This window comes from Tamandua tetradactyla, chromosome 12 (genome assembly GCF_023851605.1).
Source record: "Tamandua tetradactyla isolate mTamTet1 chromosome 12, mTamTet1.pri, whole genome shotgun sequence".
NCBI classification, from domain to species: Eukaryota; Metazoa; Chordata; class Mammalia; order Pilosa; family Myrmecophagidae; genus Tamandua; species Tamandua tetradactyla.
In genome coordinates this window covers 66,351,813-66,376,027 of record NC_135338.1, presented here as the reverse complement: position 1 = coordinate 66,376,027, position 24,215 = coordinate 66,351,813, and the positions used below count along the sequence as shown (strand labels likewise).

The window sequence follows — 24,215 nt, the reverse complement described above, 5'->3', positions numbered from 1 at the left end:
TTTATCCATGCAACAAGTGCCTCGTACAATGCCAGGCACTGGGGATCTAAAGATGGATAAGACCAGGTCCCTGACCTCAAGGAGCCTGCAATCTAATAGAGGTAGTATATAGTGAAGAATTTAACCTTCGGAGCAATCAGGTAACAGAAAGAATAAAAGTATCAAAATTGGAAAGGAAGAAGTCAAATTAACCCTATTCCGAGATGACATGACCCCATATTTACAAAACCCTGAGGAATCCACAAGAAATCTACTAGAACTAATAAACAAATTCAGCAAAGTTGCAGGATACAAAATAAACATGCAGAAGACAGTTGGATCCCTATATACCAGTAATGAACAATCTGAAAAGGGAAATCAAGAAAACAATTCCATTTACAATAGCATCTAAAGGAATAAAAGACCTAAGAATAAATTTAACAAAGGAGGTAAAAGATTTATACACTGAAAACTATAAAATATTGCTGAAAGAAATTAAAGGCCCACATAAAACAAAGTTGGAGGACAAACTTTTTAATTTCAAAACTTACTACAAAGCTATAGCAGTTAAAATAGTGTAGTACTGGTATAAGGATAGGCATACAGACCAGTGAAGTAGAATTGAAAAATCTATTTCACATCTACGGCCAGTTGATCTTCAACAAGGGTACCAAGTCCATTCAATGGGGGAAATACTAAATCTCTTCAACAAATGGTGCTGGGACAACTGAAAATACACATGCAAAAGAATGAATGTGAATCCCTACCTCAAAACATATACAAAAATTAACTCAAAATGGATCAACAACCTAAATATAAGAGCTAGTACTATAAAACTCTTATAAAGAAACATAGCCTTGAGGACTTTGTAGGATACAATGGATTTTTGGATTTCCCACTAAAAGTACAAGTAACAGAAGAAAAAAATAGATAAAATGGACTTCATCAAAATTAAAAACTTTGTGCATCAATGGACTTCACCAAGAAAGTGAAAAGACAACCCAAGAATGGGAAAAAATATTTGGAAACAATATATCTGATAAGGGTTTACTATCCAGAATATATTATGGACACCTATAACAAATCAAGGATTTAGATAGATATTTCTCCAAAGATGATATTCAAATGGTAATAAGTGTATTAAAAGATGCTCAACATCATTAGCTATTAGGGAAATGCAAATTAAAACTACAATTGATATAACTTCACACCCTCTAAGATGGCTATTATTTTGAAAAAATGGAAAATAAGTGTTGATGAAGATATGAAGACATAGGAACCCTCATACTTTGTAGATGGGAATGTAAAATGGCACAATCATTCTGGAAATAAACTGGCGGTTCCTCAGAAAATTAAACATAGAATTACCAAATGACCCAGCAACTTCACTCCTAGGTATGTACCTAAAAGAAAAAAAACAAGGACTTGAACCAATATTTGTACATCACTGTTCATCACAGCATCAATCACAATAGTCAAAAGGTGGAATCAACACAAGTGTCCATCAATAGATGAATGGATAAACAAAATGTGGGATATACATACAATGGATTATTCAACAGTGAAATGTTGGTACATGCAACCACATGGATGAGTCTTAAAGACATCATACTGAGTGAAATAAGCCAGACACAAAAGGACAAATATTGTATGATTTCTATTATATGAAATACTTAGAATAAGCAAATTCATAGAGACAGAAAACAGAATAGTGGATACCAGGGGTGGTGGGAGAGGAGAATGGGGTTATTACTAAAGGAGCATGAGTTGTGGTTTAGGATAATGAAAATATTCTAGAAATTGACAGTAGTGAAAGTTGTACAGTATTGTCAGTATACCTAATGTCAAAGAATTGTCAACTTAAAATTGTTAAAGTGACTTATGTTACGTATATTTTACCACAATAAAAAAATATTTTAAAAACTACATAAGTTAAAGAGAAAAAAAAAAAAGAATTTAACCTTGCCCAAAGAAAAGTCTGGCCTCTGCCCTTAGCTTCTGCAGGGTTTGTTACCTTGGGCATTGGGTGAGCACGATGTGATTTAGGATGGAAGCTCTGGATCACCCAGTATCAACTCAAATTCTGGAGGGACTAGAGACTGAGATCAGCCACATGGGTGGCCAGTCAGGTCTACATGACTGAGTCTCAACAAAAACTCAACAACAACACTCAGCTTGAGCTTCTCTGGTTGGCAATATTCTGTTCATAGCTACACATATTTTCTGGGTAAGTTAACACTATCCACAACTCTACTGGGAAAGAACAACTGGAAGCTCCACGCTTTTTACTTTCCTGAACTCTGCCCCATACTCTCTTCCTTAACTGACTTTAATCCTATTCTTCCACTGTAATAAACCCTTAACCATGACTATAACAAGCATTCCATGAGTTCTGTAGATCCTTCTAATAATTTATCAAAACTAAGAGTGGTCTTGGGGATATCCAATCTTGCAATCAGGGTCAGAAAAAAGGGAGGGTTACCAGGAGATAGAAAGAGGATAGAGATTGGGCATTTGGTACTGAAGGAGTGCAGAACGTTCAACAGATCTAACTGTAAAGATCCAGAAGTGAACAGCACAATACTTTCTGATGATAGTACAATAATGTAAGTACACTAAAGAAAGAGAGAGAGAAAGGATGGGAGGGAGGGAGGAGGAAAGGAAGGAAGAAAGAAAGGAAGGAGGGAGGGAGGGAGGGAGGGAGGGAAGAAGGGAAAGAGGGAAGGAGGGAAGGAAGGAAGAGAGTGCAGGTGGCCTTTATGACTATTCCCAAATTTCGCAGGGAAGGAAACAGATATGTAAAAAAATTAGTTTATAATCAAGTATTATAATCACTATGAGAGTTGGCTATGTGGAATGGGAAGGGCACAAAGGAGAGTGGACAATTCTACCTGCAGAGGAAGTTCAAACAGGTATCATTTGAATGGAGGTTTTCAAGATGAGTATATATATTCACCAGATGAAAGAAGTCAGAATTAAGAGGGATAGGGTAGGGGTAAAAAATGAAACAGAGGTGTTTGTACCGGAAACTGTAAAGCAACATCGCTAGAGAGTAGGTGGCAAAGGAAGCCAGGTAATTTACAAGGCTGGGGAGACGTGCTAAGGCCAGATCATGAAGAAACTTGCATGGCAGGCTGAGAAGCTTCACGTGTACCTGGTAGGCAATGGGAAGTCCATGAATTAGCATTTTTAGAAAGGACCAATCTGCCTGTAGTTGTGGCAGGGAAGGATTACAGGAGGGAAGGCAAGAAAACTAGATAGGAGACTGGCAGCACTCCAGGAGAATGATGATAAAGGCTTGATTTAAAGCCTTAAGTTTCAGAAGAGAGGTGGGATTTAAAGGACATAGTGACTCATAAGCTATGAAAGGTAAGAAATGGACAAGAATCATCAGAATGATTCCTGGGTACCTTTCTTTGGTGACTAACTGCCATTAACAAGGACAAGGATCCCAGGAAGAGCATGACTGAGGATTGAGGAGGAAGGCTAATGAGTTCAGTTTGGGATATGCTGAGTTTGAGGTGACTGTAAGATGATTAGTAAGTACTTTATATTTACATATAGATATATAAATATAATATATAAATGATATATCTGTCTTCTGGACTGGAGAAGCACACAGATGGCAGCTAAAGTCAGGTAAGAGAAAGTCTGAGAAGTTTCCCTTCAACTGGAAAACAGGAGACCATTTGTCCATTGATGAGAGCACTTTAAATGTTAGGAACAGAAGTCAGGTTTCAGCAGGTTAAGATATGAGTGAGAAGTGAGCAAGGGGATAGTGCATGGAGACAAATCACTGCCAAACACAAGTGGATTTCGTTAACATAAACTCTTCCAGGCAAACACTGGAACCCAGAATGGCTTTTCCAGGCTGTCATTAAAATAACCAAAGCAATTTATTTTGCATTTTCTGGTTTAAAACCCTAGTCTTTCCTCCACTCATGGGTTCCAGTGGCACTTGAAATGAAACAAGTGATCTCACCTCTAGTTCCTTCCTAACTCATGCCAAACTCACCTTCCAGCCAAGACAAGCAGGCTAGGCCACAATGGGCAATGGTATCAGACAGGACTCTGTGGCTGCAAGCCCAGAAACCAGCTTTGGTTAATTTAAGGTGGAATTTACTGGATGTTCATGGGTTTCATAATCAGAACATGAAAGACCCCTTCCCCACTGCAGGCAAAATAAACGGCTTCAAAATCTCTTTGTTCCTCTGCTCATGACACAAATTCTTGGTGGGGAGCATGTGATTTGCCTGTCTTAAGCCACAAGCCTGACCCTTGGCTAAGGGAGACCAATTCCCCCAATTAAATCCCACACCCATACTGTATGGGGTAGAGATGATTCCACAAAAAAAATGAACTGGGAACTGTTCAGAATGGTGGCCAAAAAATTAGTATCTAATCATAGTAGCTGATAACACAACTGTACCAATTGAAACTGTTGTGTACCCCAGAAAAGCCATGTTCTTTAATCCTGGTCAATACTGTTGGGAGGGATCTTTTTTATTAAATTGTTTCCATGGAGAGGTGACCCACCCAAGGTGGGACCTTATGATTAGGTGATATCCATGGAGATGTGTCTCCATCCATATAAGTGGGTCAGGAGGTGGTTTTACAATTAAAAAAAAATACAACCAAAGGCGGCCACGTAGCTCAGTGGCAGAGTTCTCGCCTGCCAAGCCAGAGACTTGGGTTCGATTACCAGTGCCTGTCCATGAAAAAAAAAAAAAACAACAACCAGGAAACCTAATACTATTCAGTAATTGATAATACTGGCTCCTCAGTTAAAACTACAAGGGGTGCGCCTCTGGGCTTGGTCCTTCAAGCTTCCATTCAACATTGTTTTGCTTGCTGATAAGTTTGGTTGATATGTTCTTTGGCCATCAGTCTGACCCATGTCCTTTGGGGAAGCAGTCCTTCTAGACCTGATTATTTCTGGGCAGAGCCTGGCCAAGTCACTACTGATTCTAACATGCACAGCTCCTGAAACGATGCAGTTGGCTGCTGAGAACACAGACTAGAGTACTCAGAAGATCATCAAATGGAGACTAAACGTCTACAACATGCTCCTTGGCTAGAGGAACATGATGTTCCTATTGAGGAATTGACCTAAATACAGGAAAGAGCTTATTGATGTAGGCAAATGCTTGAATCTGCAGCCAGCAGGATCATTGTTGCATGGGAGTGGTAGAGGGCTTCTTCCTTCTCCGATTTTACAGAGTCAGCTTAAGCAGCTCCCTAAGAGCCAGACAGTGAGGCTAGTTCCACTGGATGTGCTGAATTTGTGTAATCAGGCTCCGCAGTTAAGCCCCAGTCTGTTTCCAGAACTAATCAACACAAAAAGACAGCTGCATGTTTTAAGAGACAAAATCTGACCTGGACCCCTCTGAGTTTTTGTCCACAAGACACTAGTACTGTTGGAGAGGAATGATAAGGTCTTTTTGTCCAATCACATAAGTCCTAAAAAGGTAGAAAGCAGTGTGGGGAGCAGAGTAAAGTCACAGGAAATGGAACACATTTCCTGAACACAGAAGAGCCACTAACTGGTTAGTTTTAGGCACCATCTCCCACCCCCACAGCTGCTCAAGGGCTCTAATACACAAATTTGAAAGGCACCCTGCCATTCAAAGCTTTTTATTATATTGACTCCCTTTCATCCATGACATAAAATCTGAAACCTCTTCATAACACACCAAGCCCTTCATGGTTAGACCATCTCTTTCCAGTTTTCCACTCCTACTTTACACTTGAGCCGTGCTGAACCTATGTCAGTTCCCAGAGCAAATCCTGTCCTTCTCTGGAGTGATGCAGCTGCACACTCTATCTTTGTGAGGAACTCTTCCCCTCACTGTCTGCAGAGCACACTTCTGTGCCCCCTCTGAGACTCAGCCCAGCTCTAACTCCTCTATGCAGTCCTCTCTGCTTTTCCCTGTATCCCAGGTTCCAGATGCTTTATGCACCTTTTGGCACTAAAGCAACTGTTTCATCTCCTTGATGTGGTCTATATGATAGTGGGTTTGTTTTCTCAATGGACTGTGAGCTCAAGGGCAGGAACCAAGTCTTGCCCAACTCTATAACCCACTCTATATTGCTGGGACTTAGCACCATGCTTATCTACTGGTAGGCACTCAAACATCTGTTGAATGAGTGAACGAACTCCATTTGCATTTTATCTTTGGTGATGTCTAAACCAAAGAAAATCACACTTGCCTTCTCAGAAGCGGGAACATATTCAAATACCAAGAACTGCAGTTCCTGGTAAGACTTTTCAGAAAAACGATGTCACCAACAGCAGCAACTGGAAACTCAGCAGAATGCTAAAAACAGTGAAATTGGGCCAAGATTTGAACAGTCATGGCTTAGGTAGGCTGGGTGGCAGAGGGTAAGGGAGACTCATGTCTATCTAAAGCCAAAGTCACAACAACTTCTTAAGAATGACATATATTTACACTGTGGATCTGGGATATACTTTTCACAGCAGGAGTAGTTCAATTCATCAATCTTGATATCATCCCATCTAGGAACCCTCCCAAATGCTTAAGCCAGCATTCAGATAGTAGATAAGCTGGTTTCCAGTTGAAGTGACTAAAATGAAGTCACCTGTTATTGTCTGTCCTTATCCCCAGTTTCCTTCAGAGGCTGGGTATCATCCTGTAACTCCCACAGGAAGCTGCCTTCTTTAGTTTTCCATGAGACTCCCAGTGTGGTCTAGGCCACAGGGAGGACTCATTAGCTTGGGGGTAGATAGGTGCTCCAATTCATAGTGTCCATTCTCGGAGGCCTTATGTGCAAGTTTCTCCTTCATGTCCTCCTTGTGGCTCCTCTTGTGCTCAATAATCTGCTGGAGCTGGTGCCCAGCATATTCTGGCTTGGTGGTCAGTGGGCCAGCTGGCACAGCGACACCAAGAACATCTGACACCATGTAAGGGCGCAGCCAGCCCACCAGCGGAGTGCTTCCAGGGCTATAATGGGTCTGTTTGTGGTAGAAGAGAAGTCCATCTACCTACAAGAGGGGAAAGCAGGGATCAAAATGACTGGGGCTACGTGTTTCAAGGAGAACCTGTACACATAGGGGCAGTTCTCATGGTCCAGTTCCTTTTTCTGGATCACTGCCAGAGGAAAAAAAGTCCTTGTTTCTCACACATGCAATTTCTGTAACTGAAAAAATGTCCTAGAAAATAAAACTTCCAGAAAGTAAAATGCAAATAGCATTTTCCTATTTACAGGGTGTGTTCATACCATTTCACCCACCATGAGGTTATCTGAGACCTGGGATTGCGCAGGCTCAGGAAGTTTTGGGGGCCTCCCTAAAGATACACAGTTGAGTATGAAGCAGAAATTCAACTTGAACTCAGGACTTCTGACCCCAATTCCACTTGCTTTCCACCACCCAGAGGTCTCTGTAGTGGTGGATGTGTTCCATGCAAAGACAAAGCAGGAGAACTGGATAGGTCCCTCAGAGACATTAGCCTGCTGAGCACAGGGGGAACAGGTTGTCTAGAAAAGCTCAGCTCCCAGACCATTTTGGCTGCCTGAACTAAATGGTTTGCAAGCTATGTTCTGGGAAATTCAGTTTTTCTCAACAGGAAGACCTACAGTACATATTTTCTTTTCTGTGATTCAATGACTCATCTCTAAAAAGCATTTATTGTCATTGGGGCATAAGGGTTATAAATAAAGATGGTGTTCTTACCACTTTCTTAATTGACTCCCAGAAATGAAGGCAACTCAGCCTTTGCCATTTCCTCATGCAAGAAGCTGTGATTCTTTTACTAAAATCACATTCAGTTCAGGAAAATATTTGAGGGTGACTAGGCAGAATTTCTAAGAGTATGACTGGCAAACAAACTTTGTTCAGAGTTTCCCTGTTGAACCTAGAGAGGGCTGAGGATAACAAAAGACTGTCCAGGACTAAAAGGAGTTTCTGAGGACAAGGGACTTCAGTGCTAAAAATGGGAAAATCCTGAGCAAAGTGGGACAAAACTGGTCTCTCATCCCATTGCTCAGCAAGCCTTGCCATCCCCAGGGATTATATACTCCTGAGGAAGAAAACACTAAGGGTTGCATCTGTGGTATCTGAAATCACAGAAGTCCCACTTTACAACCAGTTGTGGCAGTCAAACAAGGAGCCTGGTTCTCACATTTACAGCAGGAAGAGACATGTAAGAAGGACCTGGGAATGGAAGACCTTGCTCCTCTCTGAGCCTCAGTTTCTCCATCTGTAAAATGAGGGTGTTTCATGAACCGTCCTTTAAGGGCCCTTCCAGTTCTGGTATTTTCTGACTTATCAAAAACCTTAGGTGCACTGCTGGTGCTAAGAGACAGAATAACCAATCCAGCAGAGTAGAATTGAGACTCTGGAATGCAGTGAGCACATATGTTCACAATAACGCTTTTACAAAGCAAAGTCAGAGGATACTATATTAAGTCTCTGTCTTACTAAGTTCCCCTGTATCTATCAGTTATGTCAGAGCAATAAAGACAATGGTTTTGTTACCTCAAAAGGGAAATCCATAGACAGCACCTTACACAAGCTCTCAGGCGTACATGGGAAATTCTTTAGTCCCACAAATTTAAACTGAAATATAAATTAGAACAAAGCAATTAATTCATGTTGATATTTTCTTCCTGAAACTGAAAAGCCCTATCAAAAAAAAAGTTTTCTGTCTGATCCTTCTTTATTCCCTTCCCACCATATATCCTCAGAACTACTGGGTCAGTGTTGCACAACCTTATTTATATATAAGAATCATCTGGAGAGCTTTTAAGACTCATTGACACCCAGGCCTCATCCCAGAGATTCTGATTCAACTGGTCTGAGTAGGGACCCAGGTTTTTTTTAATTTAAGGTTTCCAGTCGATTTCAACAGGCAGTCAAAGCTGAGAACCATATGACTGTACTAGATTGAGGGATTTGTGTTAATTCTTCCTATGAAGGCGTAGAGAGGCCCTCTTCACAACCACAAGGATTTCAGACTAAAGCAGTGTAACAAATTGATTAAGATTACAAACTCTAAAGTCAGACTGCCTGAGTTTGAATCATTTAATCTCCACATGCCTCGTTTTTTCCATCTATAAAATGGGATAATAAAAGTATCTACTTCATAGGGTTGTTGTGTGGACTCAGAGATAATATACATAAAACACTTAGAACAGTATCTCAGAAACAACAACTCCAACATTCCCCTTCCTCAATGCATATGTCCTTCTAATATCTAATTGAAATTACTAACTTCATTTATTCTCCTGTAACTAACTGGCTTGTCCAAATGTCTTTAAAAAATGTGCAGGTATTTCCAGCAAATGGCAGCTCAGCTAATAAAATGCCCGGAAAATAGCTGTCACATATTTAAATCATTAAGCAGACAGCCAAGGCACCAGGTTTGTCAGTCTGACTGTGGGACCGTGAATAAGGCAGTCCCCTTTCTAAGCCTATATTCTCACCTGTGAAATGAGGGCACTGAATAGAAGAGGGCAGTCCCAGCTCAGATTCAAGAGCAGGGGTTTTCAAAGTGTGGGTCACAGACCAGCAGCATCAGCGTCATTGAGGAACTTGTTAGAAATCCAGATTCTCAGGCCTACCTCAAATCTACTGAATCAGAAAACTTGGAGGTGAAGCCCAGGAATACATATTTTAACAAACCTCCAGGTGATGTCAATGCATGCTCAAGTTTCAGAAATACTGTATTAGAATTCCAAATAGCAATATTAATAGAAGTGGTTATTATTATTGTACATCAAGCACTATTTGCTTTTTTTCTTTTACTAAAATCACATCCAGTTCAGGAAAATATTTGAGGGTGACTAGGCAGAATTTCTAAGAGTATGACTGGCAAACAAAGTTTACCTGTTGACCCTAGAGAGGGCAACTTCATGTCCTGAGGATAACAAAAGACTGTCCAGGACTAAAAGGGGTTTCTGAGGACCTTGTGCTATACACAAGGAGGACTTGTGTATATTATACCATCTGGTTCTTATAACAACTCTATAACATAGGTATAACAACCCTATAACAGAGGTATTATCAATCCCAGTCTATGAGCAAGGAAACTAAGGCTAAGTGAGGTTATTAACTTAATCTATGGTTGTCAAAGCCAGAACTGGAATTCAGATCTGGATGACTGCTAAGCCTAACCTCTTTTCATTATGCCATGTCCCCTCAAAAAATAATTTCATTCAACCTAAACCAACCCCCATAAAGATATCTGTGATTCAAATACCAGGCCTTACAGGATTGAGCTTGGTTTTCTCTCCTAGTCCTTCTTCTTCAGGTAACTTTGAAAGCATCCAGTAGAATCTGAAATCAGTCTGCCACAGGGAAGGAAGGGAGGAAGATGAAATACTGCTCATGTCAAACTCTAATATGAACAGAGACATGCCAGTCTAAATAGCCACCTGATTTCTGTCATTACACCCCTTAAAACACCATCACAAAGTCAGGAAGATCTTATAAAATCTTTGAAGATTTTTATCCTTACAATTCAGTAAAGGCCATACTTAACACAGAAGATCTACTATATGTCATGCTCCATGCTAGGGCTTTACACAGAGAATCTTATTAATCCTCACAACGACCCTCTGAGGGCTGAACTATCATTATCTCCACTTAACAGGTGAGGACTCGAAGGCTCAGAGAGGTTAACTCATTTGCCCAGGTACACACAGAAAGCACTGCGGGACCTAGACTGTCCAACCCCAAAGTAGGTTATGTTAACCTTCATTTTATTTTAATCCTGAGAATTAGAAACTACTATATGGTTCCAACTTTTCATAAACTACTTTAATCTCTGAATTAATGATATTATATACTTACATAGTTATTTAGAGTCTTTTCTTTCTTTTAAATTATTTTACCTTTTAAAATATTTTACAGAACAGTCTTTTCTTTATATTATAAATATAAATATATAGGTAAATTATGAAAATCATTTGAAGTTGTGACACATCTTCAACAGAATTAAAGGAAAATAAGATAGCAATTCTAGTCTGAATCATGTGTTCTCAGTTTTAGGCTTGTGTATGCATTTATTTGGGCAAGGTACCTAACATCTTGGCTCTGGCTTCCTTCTTTCTATAGGGTTGTTCTAAGGGATTCATTCAGACAATAATCACAAAGTGCTTAGCAACGCAAATCTTGGCTGTTAAAGGCCTGAATGAACTGCATCTTAGAATGCTGAAGCATCACCATTTCCCATAATTTGGAAGCCAAGCCTGTGGTAATAGCTAGCGAAAGAATCCAAGGGTTCTCACACTTGAGCCTGCATCCCCATAAGCTCCATCCCCATAGTTTCTGATGCAGTAGGTCTGAGAATTTGAATTTCTTAACATCTTTCTGAAACTCTTGGTCCAGAGACCACAAACTGAGAACCACTATGATAACCTATTTGACAGGGAGTGATGGGGAGTACAAAAACACCACACCACTGACATTACGATGGGGAGCAGTCTGCTGACAGAGGCTGGGGGGCTAACCCAGGCTCATGCTGATGGCTGCTTCTGTCACTCGGAAGAATCACCAATAGGATAAAAGCTCAGGAGTAGGGTAGAGGGGAAGGTGAAACTTGGTGGGAGAAGACTGAGACCTCTTCTCACTTGAAAAGCCTCTTTCCAAAGTTAGCCCATTAGGGATTCTAGGAGGCAATACCAAGGAGGCCCTGCCACTTTCAGAGCCAGGGTGTGGTTGAAGGCGGGGAGGCTATAAGAGTCGACCTGTTGGTGCCTTACATTCCACTTTCTCTTCTTTGTGCCCGCCTACATAAGACAACATCCCCCTTTGCTCCACCATCATCCCTGCCAGCAATCCACCCACATTCAGGAGAGCGGTGAGGGGGTGGCTGCAGCTGCAACAAAATCCCAGCCTACCGCTCTGCTCCATTTCTCTTCCTCCCCATAAGAATCCCCACACTTCCTTTAGTCCTTTCTATCCCTTTTTTAAAAAAAAACTAAGCTAATTTAAACACACTTAAAGATTAAGATGCAAGGAGCATTAGATAATATCCTTGATATACCACATCCTGTACACACCAAGAAGTTGGTCACATACCAAACCCACACGCTGAGCCACTTTCCTGAGAGGAGAGGAAAAGACAGGAAAAGCAAGAGGGGAGTATCAATCCTTACCTGACAGTCATAAAAAGGATGACCCCTCCAGCACATCACATCCAGAACATAGTAGGTCTGGTTTACCTCACTGTAAATGCAATCCAGAATGGTGTAGTCTGGGAACACAAAGCAATAAAGTCAGAACAAGGTTCCCCTCCCAATCAGGGTTCCCTCTCCCATAATCCAGGGAGCTCCATTTCACAGTGTAACAATCCTCAGTGTCTGCAGTAATTACGAGCCCTTGCAGTCCCCAATGAGGTAAACACTAAGGATTCATTAGGGTGAGAGTATTTCTTCTTGACCCTCTGTAGCTACTTCGTACAGCTCAAGGGTAACAGGAGGCAGGACAGCACAAGAGGGATCAAGGCATCCCTTGAGCCAAGTGGGAATTCTAAATTTGCTCACAAGTTTGAAAGCAAGTAATCTTCCATTTTAGTTTACAACTACTTTTTGAGTTCCTATTATGGACACTGTGTTATATTTATTACGTGTGGAAGAGGAAATCCTTCCCTTTTGTAAGGAAGTTACAATCAAGTTAAAGAGAGTGAAGAACAAAGAACTGAATTATATAAGACAAACAAAAAAATAGGAGTTCCAGAAGGAAAAGACTAGAGCAGCAGAAAATGCTTCATGGAAGAAACAGGATATAGACAGAATCTTCTGGGATCAACAGAATTTGAAAAGGGCAAAGGGGAGGAGGAGGGAGTACTAAAGTAGCATGAGAAAAGGCCCCACAATAAAAGGAGCTGGACACATGTGGGAAGCAATGAGGAAAGCAAGCTGAACAGAGCTGAGGGTAGAAAGAACATAGGAGAAAGAAGTGAGGATTGGTGGGACAAAGCCTCCTTGTGAAGGGCTTTAGAGGCTAAGAAAGAAGTCCAGGTTCAGTACAAGAAGTACAAGGAACCACCAAAGAAGCTTGAGTAGGTAGGGAAGAGAAGAGACTCAGGGCCCAGCTCTGCTACTTCCTTGCGGGCAGGTTAGTTAACCTCCATAATCTTAGTTTCCTCAGCTGGGCCCAGATGGGAGGGAGAAGCTAAGGTTAGGAAAACGAGGAAGGAGAAAAGGGAATCTGGTAGGGCCTGCTTGCTATACCATTACACTTAGCATTCTCTGAGGGATCTTTCTCCAAGGAAGTGAATCTATCACCTCATAATGGAAGACCATGAAAAAGGAGCATTGACTTTAAGTCAGAAGTTTATTGCCCAGTAGCCTCGCAGGGAAACATCTATTCTGCAACTATGAAGGGAAGGGCCTGAGCCTGGTGGCCAGGAAAGTGTTGATGTGCAATTTCAAAGGTCTACTTTCAAAGTGGGTCTTTAAAACAATTCATTAAGCAACTTATACTGTCTTTTACTAATTATAAAACAATAAATGGACATTTTACATGGATACCTTTTGCCGTTGTTGAGTTTTGCCTGTTGCCTCCTGGGAGAAGAGAAGAAAATCTGTTGACACAGTAACCACTCTTGGTGTAGGCACTCGTAGAGCCCTGTGTAGAGAGAAAGTTACCATTTTTGTTAGACACCAAGGTCTCCTCACCTTCTTGTTCTCCCATTCTGCAGGGGTGCCATGGCCCCAAAGATGGCTTTCAACCAATCCCTCCTGCTGGAAAGAGTTTCAATCCCCATTCCAGGCACAGCTGCCATGGCATATAAGGAACATGGAATGGAAGGAATCCCCCCTACCATCCCATAAAACCAGGAAGACATAGCCCAGGTAAAGGCAATGCACAAACCAGGCATGGGGGGCAAAAGACAGCTACTCACCCTAGAGGCCACGATGAGGGCTCTTTTTCCAACTGGGCACACAACCACAATCCATTCCTGACCCAAATCTGAAGGAACATCAATTAACCATTCTGAAAGCATCAACTGGGAACATAATAAATGGTGTTAATGATCAGAAGGATGTGCTGCTCAAATGCTGACAATGACAAAGTATTCATGCTCTACATATATAATAAAAATACATGTAAAAGAATGAGGGAGCAAAGGCTGACAATGGGACTTTCCCTCACGTCTCTCAGCAACCAAGATCGTCTCCTGCTCAATTAAAGGGACAGTGACACCTCACTATGAACCCCAGCTTCTCTTCTCACCTTCACTACCTGCATCCACCCCCATCCTTACTACCTCAACTCCTGCAGCAGGAGCTAACCCCTCTGTGGGTGAGGTCCAGGAATATGCATTTTTAAAAAGTTCCCTTTTCCTCCTTGGAAGGACCACCTCATTAATTCTCACCCATTCTTGTTTTCCTACAAAATTTCTCAACTGATTGTGTAACCAAGGCCTTGGCATCTATGTTGTAGATAGCAGTGCTTAATAGATGTTTATTGACAAATGAAAACAAACAAAAAAAACTTTTTGCTGCAAGAAATGCCATCAAATAAAACCTCAACCCACAGAACGGGAAAAAAATATTTGCAGATCATATATCTGATAAGGGAATTATATCTAGAATATAAAAAGAACTCTTAGAACTCAATAATAAAAAGGCAAAGAACCCAATTAAAATATGGGCAAAGGATCTGAATAATCATCGCTTAAAAGAAGATACACACATGGCCAAAAAGAATGTGAAAAGATGGTCAACATGATTAGTTGGTAGCGAAATACAGATGTTGTAGAGTGAATTATGTACCCCAACAAATGTATGTTCTTAATCTTAATCTGAATTCCTATGGGCATAACCTATTGTAACATCTTCAAAACACTTTTGAATATGTTATTTTTACTTAAGCTATGGCCTAACTGAATGAGGCTGGGTTTTAATCAGGATTACTGAAGGCTTTATAAACTGCAAATCACGAAAGTGAGAAGGGAGAGGATGACATCCTGTGACGTGATTCAGATATATAAACCAAGAAACCTCAAGGACTGCCAACAGCCATCACCAAAACGTTGACAGCCTTCAGGAAGAAAGCAAATCTTGCTGATATCTTAACTTTGGACTTCTAGTCTCAAAACTGTAAGCCAATAAATTCCCTATGTTTAAGTCAAAATCAGTTTGTGGCAATTGTGCTTACAGCTCAAACTAAGATATCAAATCAAAACCACATGAGTTACCACTTTACATCCACGAGGATGGCTGTAATTAATAAAACAGACAATAACAAGTGGAGAAACTGGAACCCCATACATTGCTGGGTGGAATGTAAAATGGTGTAGCTGCTTTGAAAAAGTCTGGCAGTTCCTCAAAAGTTTAAACACAAAGTAACCATATGTTATTCCATTCCTAGTTATACACCCCAGAGAATGGATAATACCTGTTCACACAAAAACTTGTACATGACTGTTCAAAGCAGCATTATTCATAACAGTCAAAAAGTGGAAGTAACTCAAATAGTCATCAACTGCTGAACAGATCAAAAATTTTGATTTATTGTTCATCAACATTATTCATTGATGAATATTATTCATCAATAAAAAGGAATGATGTAATAATCTATGCTACAACACAGATGAAGATGAACCTTGAAAACACTATGCAAAGTGAAAGCCAGACACAAAAGGTCACATGTTGTAGGAAACTATTTACATGAAATGTCTAGAATAGACAAATTCATAGATTAATGGTTGCCTAGATTGGGAGGGAGTGGGAAAGTTGGGGAGGGGGGATAGGAAGTGACTCCTAATGTGCTAATGAGTACAGCTTATCTTTTTGGGGTGATGAAAATGCTCTGGAACTACACAGCACTGATGGTTGGTTGTACAGCTTTATGAAAATACTAAACACTGAAATGTCATCTTGTAAATGGGTGAGTTGTATGGTATGTGAATTACATCTTGATATGCTGCTTTAAAAAAATTAACAGTAGCAGTTAAAATCTGTAGGGCACATATTAGGACCTTTGGTCTACACATCTAAGAAACACGATCTCATTTACTCCTAATAATCCTATGAGACAGGTACTATTACTATCTCCTATTTCATAAATAAGAAGCCAGAGATTTAGAATGGTTAAGCAACTTGCTCAAGGTCAATATAGAGCCCAGCTCAGAGGTCAGGTCTATGACCTCAGAGCTTAAACCCTTAACCAACTATTCTGCCTCTCCTATCCAATTCATGGCTAAATTCTGGCCATTCCACCTGGTGACAGTTCTCATAGTCATGACCTCTTTTCCTTCCCACCTCACTGCTCTTGGCGCCAGTCATCAGATGGTTTCAGTAAACCCATACTAAAATTTCCAGCAGCAGTCTCTTTCTCCTCCAGTCCCTTCTGCACACAGCTGTGGGGGTATTGTACAGAGTTACAACTCTGTCTCTGGCTCAAAAATTACTGGTGGCGCCTCACAATCTAAAACTCAGTCTAAACCCTTACACACACTTTTAAGGCCTCTCTTCTGCTGTACCGTTCCCCACTCACAAACTGCATCATCCTCAGTGGCCTGCATAGTGTCCCTGAACACACCTTATAATATTGTCCTACCTCTAGGCTCCTGTTAAGCCTGCTCCTGCTGTCTGGAATATCCCCACTCTGTACCTCTGCCTGTCAAGTCTCCTAGACACCATTCATTAACCTTTCCCTGATCCGCCCCCCCCCCCCCCACCTCCCTGGATGGAAGGAACCTCACTTATAATAGTCTACACTTATTCCAGAAATGCAAGGGCTATTTCTTTTCCAAGTATACATTCCCCATAGCATAGTCTAGTTTAGCACACAGCAGGCCCCTGAACATGTTTGCTAAATAAAACTGAATTGTACTTTGTTACAGAGGATTTTATCTGTGCTATATATGGCAGAGAAAGGGGATGGAGGTGTGTGCACTCAGGAACCATATGCTAAAGGTAGGAAAGGGTCCTGAGGTGACAAAACACTTGGGTTATAGGGAAAAGTATAAGGCAGGTTAGCTCCAGGCCTACAGAAGGCCGTACCTTGCCTTCTGTAATACCTGGACTGCCCAAAGCCCAGAATAATCTCCAAGCCTGCTTCTTTTACAGCACCACAAACCACACCGGTTTCCTCTCTGGTTCCAACAGGGCACTCAATGAAGTTTGTTACAGTGATCTGTTGTTTCATGGCCTCAATCTCACCTTGGCCAACAGACTGCTCTAGGTATCTGGGCAGGGTATCCTTAATCAAGACAGCTATACTTTCCACCTTCCACACCTGAGTGTGAAGATCTAGGACTGTCATCTTAGTACACCTCTTAGAAAAAACTACACACCTGTGGGGTTGGGGTGAGGGGGCAGTGCTGGGCTGGGAAGGCCCAATCCAGAACAGCTATGCAAAAACTACCAAGGAAATGACCAGCACATGAAGTCTGTTTTTACATCATAGCTTAGGGACTTTCTGCAGCAGGCCATCAACCTTTGATAACAGCTTGAGGTAAAGCCCCCAAACCCACTACCCACAGACTCCAACAATGATCCCCCAATCAGTACACAGCACTGTAAGTCAGTTCTTCTCACCATCTTCTACATCAGCATTTTCACGGCAGTTGCTATTCCTTTTCCCTACCTCATCCTCCTAAGGGCTAAGATTCCTCTCTTTCTGGCAACATTGTCTTCAGTGGGCTTTGACTGCACAGTAATAGCAATGCCTCATATTCTCTGGACCACACTCACTTGATTAGCATAGCGTTTTGGTAACTTTTTGCCAGCATCAATGTCCATTTCTTCATCATCTTCCTTATCTTTTTCTTCCTCGCTCTCCATCCCTGTCCAATCATCTTCAGCCAGTCTTCTAGCATGGTTCACATAATCCAGTCGCTTGCTGGAGAAAGAAAAGGTATAAGAACAACTCTTTATAACTTATAGGAAGACACCCTGCAATGTGACAGATTTAATTGCAAAGCCTCCAAATTCTGGAGCAACATGGGGATTCTGGTGGAAATAAGAGAAGACAGAATTTCCTCTGCCAGGCTAAACTAGTGATTGCCTCCTCAAAGATCCTAAATAGACAAACTCTTCTGAACACACACAGTCTGCCTCAGAGTTTCCTAAGAACAAGCAAAGTAAAATATTAAAAGGAATTTTCAAGGTTCACTAATTAGAAAGACTGACTTCCCCACACCACCCCAACTCCCACCCAAGGTGAGAGCTGACACTTCCCCTGCCTGGCAGGCATCTAATCCAAAGGCCTCCAGGGATAGGAAAGAAGAAATGCTGAGATGCAGTGAGAAGTCAAAAACTTCTGGGGCTTTCCACGTCACACAGTTTTCTGGGGACAAGCAAGGCCTTTTGCCAGTTCCTGTCTAACAAAAAAATCCACTTAGTTTACAAAATAATATCTTTCATTGACTTGTTTCCCTTTGTGTTATCTTTTTTTAAGCTACATATTTGAGAACATTTGGGAAACTGAGAAGGAAGAAAAACCTTTTTCTATTTTGCACCTTTTTGGAAACTGATTGTTCCAAAGTGACTCGGAGATATCATGTAACCTCCTATACTGTTTCCTAAATGCTAAGGTGAGAAAGTTTAACTACTGACACAGTGAGACAAGAGAGATGGCTTCTTCTCCAACCCACACAAGTATGCATGCACATTCATGGGAAGGTAAATTAGAAAGAGCTGATGTACCTGAACATGTGTGAAAGAACACATATCAGTGGTTATTTCCCAGGTATTATTTGTAATCACAAGATAAGGGAACTACTCAGATGTCCATTAGTAGGGGACTCGTTAGATTACATTATGAACTATCCATTCAATAGAATGCTTAGCATTATAAAAAAGGGATAAGGTGGCACTATATGAACTGATATGGAAACTCTCAAGAAACCGTTAAAAGAAAGTACAGAACAGTGTATGTTGTGGTATTGTTATGTATTATGCGTATATTATTATGTATTCTATCATAGTATGCTGCTATTTGTACTAAAAAAAAGATTATGTAACACATATCACCATACACACTTGGTTATCCCTTTATAGAACATCTTTGGAAGGATAGGCAAAAGTAAAACTATAGGAAAGGAACTGGATTGGATGGCTAGGGAACCAAATTGGAAGGAGATTTTTTTCACCATATACCCTTTTGTACATTTTGAATTTTGAACCATATGAATGTTTTACCTATTCCAAAATAATTGATTACCATTAAAAAAAAAATGATCTGGGAATATAATCTGCAAATAACCCCAGAAGCCACAGGGAACCATTCCTGCTGAATACATGCATGACACAAACTGGACAAAACGGTGACCAGATGGAAACTGTGCAGCTGTTAATATTTTATCCTAATCCCCAATTCCTTAATTTATTACCCAAATAAGGCATATGCTATACTAAAAAAAAAAAGAAGACAGGCCCTGCCTTCAGAATAGCCCAGCCACAAACATTCTCTTTTCCTGTTTGCTCATCTTGGCATTTAAAAGTAAGTGTATGGAAGACATTTTCTCAGGTTCCCTGTGGAATTATTTGTCTTGAACTCCCAAGGGCTCAGTAGAGAAGGCAGACGGGAAGACCACACCAACGCCAGGACTCAAAGTACAGAAGAAGCCACACATAAGTACACAAGGAATGTGGGGAGTGGAAGTATGGGCGTGGATTTCACAAGCCCCTAAACTGAAAAGTTCAGTACTGCTGCCAGGAAAGAAAGAAAAGTTTAACCAAATAATTGAGCGTTTGCTTTCAGATTTTAGTTGCTCCCTACTTCCTCATTTTCATTAAGCTTTGAACATAAAGGATGTCTACTTCTGCCAGGATTACCTCTCCCAACCTCACAGGCAGGAAGATCAACCTAAAAACGGTCTATGTCGAAAGGCGCTCTGTAGGGACAGACTACATTTCCTGAATGATTTTCTCCCAGCCTGTAGAAAGAAGCCAAGGGGTTAAAGCATCCCTTACGATTTCTGCAGTTCCAGTAACCGACGGCGCCGCTCACTCTGCTCCAAGGAACTGTACTTGGACTTGTACTGGGACAGGCGGGGATGTGGGGCTGCTGTGCTATTCAGATCTTGGGACACAGAAAAGCTACTAGCCAGGACCTGACTCAGCTCTTCCATCTTCCCTACAAAAGAAATGAAAGAAAATGTTTTATTCAGTTCACATCTTCTCCTCAGTACCTGTGCACAGACAGTTACGATATAACATCATGGCTTCATTTCTAAGAAACTTCATTTAATCAAAAGACAATTGTTTTCATGGGGAAAAAAAAGGAAATTCACATGTAGATGAATTACACATTACCAGTAACAACATTATTTCCTGTAGATATTTCAATAATGATCATTTTGATAGCTTTAAGTGTATAGATATATTTGAATATCAATCACTAAGCAAATTCATCCCCTGACTGAATCTAACTTTTGCTCTTTCTCATTCATCACAATGAGCCCTGAGATTAGTTCCTTTTTATAAGCATTGACATCCAGCAGTGTGATCAAGCATCTAATATTTTCCACAGTAGTACTAAACAGCCATTACTCAATAACTAAACATAACTTCTGATGCAAATATAATCCAATCAGTTGTTTAATTCTCTAATAAATGGCAAATCACATTAAGAAAACTTAGCTCTAGAAGAAATGCTGTTTTTTTGAGTCCCCTGGAGGTAGACAAGGGGAGTCAAAAACCCAAACTGGGGCAGTTAATATCTTCTTTTGTAATTGGGATGGAGGTGGAGGGCACAGAAGAGGGAAGGAAACGGTTTTAGGATTGTGCAGGACCATCATGAAAAGGATCTCAATGTGGAAGGCTGACTAACAGCTAACACCAGGTGCTACAGGAGTGTGAAAAGCACATGTGGTATATTTGAATGGCAGGGAGCAGGTATCTTTGGAGATAAACCACCCAGGTGAGCCCTAAAGAATGGGAGTGGAGAGGAAGAAGTAAATTTATCCACTCCTGTGAATGAAGCAGCAGAAGAACCGACTCAAAGATTGAAGGTAGGCCTCAGAGTGTGAAAAATAGGAACATTTGGGGGAAATACGATTCTTACCACTGGACTGGCCCAAACCTTAAATTCTAGTATAAACCAGAGGACACCGCCAGCGCTTAAACTCCATCTCAGGCCATCACAGCACTCTGGGCATGGAAATCAATAGGATTGTTCCAGAGCCTCCAGAGTTAAAAACACAACTTTGTGGGCCTCTTCTTGGCCAATGAGCCATTGCAAACCTGTAATCAGATTTTTTACTTGAAAGAAATATTTTTAATTGATAAGATTAACATACTGTTCCATAATCAGTAAGAATTTGAGGCATATCTTAAAATATTTGTTATGCAACTGGGGTGGCCAGGATTTTTGAGCCCAGAAGAAAAGTACCCGGGGACCAGTCCATCACGTAACTTTCTCTACTTCTGTGTAAATTTGAAAACGCTCATAATAAAAAAATAAATAAAATAAAAAATAAGTTCATTATATCTTAGGTTCACCAAAGTAATGACCATATCCCAAGTACATTTCCCAGGCCTTATCATGCTTTTATCTTGGTATGGGCCCCGCTCTGCCAACAACCATAAAATCCTTAAAACTCAAGCCTTGGAGCCTGGGATTGCTCCCGGTACCTTCCGGTATGTCTGTTTTCCATTAGCTCCTGCCTGCTCTTTCAATCTATTATCTTGAATGGTATTGTCTTCCAGGATTCTGACCTTAACTCTAGGTGGTCTAGCTTCTCGCCAGGGGTTACAGTTCACCGGTACCCACGCCTCTAACTTCCAAAATTCTGATCCTCCCAGGCTCCTACTCCGCGCTCCAGACCCACATGCTTCCTCGGCCTCCTGCTCCTCCTCCTCCCGGGCCCCCGACTCATCCCGCAAGGCCCAGGCCTGAGGCGTCCTTGGCGCGTCCCTTCCCCCACCCACGGGGCTCCAGCCCCGGGGACTCTACGTGCTCCACTTCGCCGTGCTCCCCGCCACGGCCCCGCACTGTCTTTCTCTCGGAATGGGGTCACCTAAACCTTGCATTATCCGCCTCCCTCCCCAAAATGCCCCTGAGGGGTCCTGGACAGGCGACCCGTAACAGAAGAGCGGAAGCGCGCCCGAAGGGGGGGCTCCCCTACGGGCCTGCCCCTCCAGGTGACGCCCGGGAAGAAAGGGAGTGCGGACCGACCAAGAAGAGTCATCGCCTGGTACATCGGGGCGCCTCAAGAGCTGGCGGGACCCGGGATCGAACCCAGGACTCACCGGTCAAAGCGACAGTTCCAAGCGCCGCCGCGGTCGCCACCAGTGGCCGACCAATCATCTGCCCTGGGAGAGCCGAACCCGCCCCCGCCAAGGAGCTGCCGGGCCAGGTAGCCACACGCCCGGAGTTTCCGGCTCCTCCAGCTGCGGCAAATGGCCTGGCGTCCTCCCGCGGTGGCCGTTATTTCTCCCTTCAACCGCCGGAGCTTTCCCTCTGGGCGGGAGCAGGGCTCCTCCCGCTCCTGCGCGGCATCGTCCTAGGCCCTTCCCGTAACGAGATCAGGCACGATCCAGGCCTCACTCCAGGACAAGCTCCTCGCCAATAGGAGAAACCCTGACCTCGTGGCCTGGATTTCATTCCCTCCAGGGCCTGGGCCCTGCCTCCTTCCCCAGATCCGCCTAGTCTTTAGTGGTGTACCGACACTCCCGTGCTTTTTGCCTGGGCGGTGCCAGGTACCTGAATGACTCCCCCATCCCTCACATCCCCAAGTCTCAGACAATTAAATGCACCCTCTCATTCGCCCTAGAAACATACCTCAATTACAGCTCGTTTGTGTGGGAGTTTCTCTTTCCTACTTGGATCTGAGCTTCTCAAAGGCAGGAACCAGGTCTGATTCGTGCTTAAGTAGTCAGTGCCCAGCAAAAGACACTGCACTCAGTAAGTAGATCCTGGGTGAAGGAATGATTGAATTTAGTGCAAGAGGTGGAGAGTAGGTGGTGGCCAAGGTTTAGGAACTCTAATCAAACCAGGTAAATCTAATCAAGCCAGGGTGCTGCTTCTGCACAAAAGGAAGGATGAAGTGCAAAATAAAAACGTTAATAGCCATTTATTGGCTTACATTAAACCAGGCTCTGTGCTTTGTTTGCATGATCTCATTTAATCTTCAAATAGCCCAATGAAATAGGAAAGCTGAAGCTCGGAGATTTTAAGTAGCTTGGCCAAAGTCACACTAAGCATTTGTATCAAATGTTTCAATCTACTGAACATTTGACTTACCAAGTAAGATGGGATATTACTACTACAAAAATGAAATATCTAAAATTGGCACATTTTGAATTCAAGGAATGTAAAGATGCATTTTTATGTCCTTGAGACTATCTATTTAGCCTAAGTAGAATGGAGACTGACAAGGAGGGCAAAGGATGTTGGGAACCCTGGAAGACCAATTTATTGGACCTCAGAATTTATGTAGGTGGGCTCTACCTTTCAATAGGCCAGGCCAAATAAAGCTGTGTACTAGGTTATTTGGTGCATCCACAAAAATAAAATTCATGTTTGTCTGATTTGTGAAGACTGAAAACAAAGAAAGGGCCAGGGACTGACTTCATTTGGCATCAGGAAATTAGGTATTTAGTGTCCCAGAACCATCATTCCCTACCCATCACCATGGAGGTCAGGTCTAGGGATCTGAACTGCATATAGAAAAGAGTTAAGGCCCGAGATACTGGGTCGGGGTGGGGGTGGGGGGACAGACTAAGATTGAGAAAAAGTTTCCCAAATTCATTCATTGAGTTCTAGGAGAAAAGCCCCAATCCCTTGCTTATACCCAGCTGCATAAGTTCCCATATCACTGGGGGAAAAAAATAAAACAGAACAAACCAAACCACACCAGGTCCTGGGACTCAGTTGGAGCTAGTTGGTGTACCGGAAGGGGCTGCTCCGTCTGGAACAGTGGTTCCTTAACTATAACCATTAGCTCCGTACCTTCACAACATTGACCCCATACACATATACCTGTGCATAATGTCTTAAATCAATTTACTTAAAAAAAAAAAAAAACTAAACTAAAAGGGTAACATTAAAGCATTAGAGCATTACCATAAATCATTTCCCAGCTTAACAGAAGGTATCTATAAAAGAAATACAATGAAAATAATACGATATTATTAAAATCTAGCTAGACACTGATGTTTGTAGAAAACCGTGAGATTGGAGACTTTCTTTGTAAATATCAGAGGTTAGCAAGTGCTGGAGAAGTTATCACTAAACTTCTAAGGAGTAACACTAAACAATTTAGTTCGATTTAATCAGAAAAATTCAAAGAGAGAAGATCCATTTTCTC

The 24,215-nt window shown here is 41.8% G+C and overlaps 1 protein-coding gene across 6 annotated transcripts; it reads right to left on the bottom strand.

The window, feature by feature from the left end:
* Positions 1–2,735: 2,735 nt before the first annotated feature.
* Positions 2,736–22,450, bottom strand: SNUPN (snurportin 1). 6 transcript variants are annotated; one of them, XM_077123697.1, is made up of 9 exons: positions 22,156–22,450; positions 19,876–20,038; positions 17,653–17,800; positions 13,851–13,955; positions 13,477–13,573; positions 12,100–12,197; positions 10,210–10,287; positions 8,477–8,557; positions 2,736–6,982 (listed from the first exon to the last, which is right to left on the bottom strand). In XM_077123697.1, the coding sequence occupies exons 1-9, from the start codon at positions 22,211–22,213 to the stop codon at positions 6,659–6,661; spliced, it is 1,152 nt and encodes a 383-aa protein (XP_076979812.1). In that variant the 5' UTR covers positions 22,214–22,450; the 3' UTR covers positions 2,736–6,658. The 6 variants fall into 6 exon arrangements, with proteins under 6 accessions (XP_076979812.1, XP_076979813.1, XP_076979817.1 ...); XM_077123698.1 differs by having other exon boundaries at positions 22,082–22,156; XM_077123702.1 differs by having other exon boundaries at positions 19,876–20,033; positions 22,082–22,156.
* Positions 22,451–24,215: the final 1,765 nt, after the last annotated feature.

Bases quoted from the DNA above. Each gene is read 5' to 3' on its own strand.
- SNUPN (XM_077123697.1), bottom strand. From the start codon at position 22,213: ATGATTGGTCGGCCACTGGTGGCGACCGCGGCGGCGCTTGGAACTGTC. The intron at 17,801-19,875 runs GTAAGGGATGCT...TTCTTTCTCCAG, and splicing joins TTACTGGAACTGCAGAAATC to CAAGCGACTGGATTATGTGA. The intron at 12,198-13,476 runs GTATCCATGTAA...TTGTGTTCCCAG, and splicing joins AAACTCAACAACGGCAAAAG to ACTACACCATTCTGGATTGC.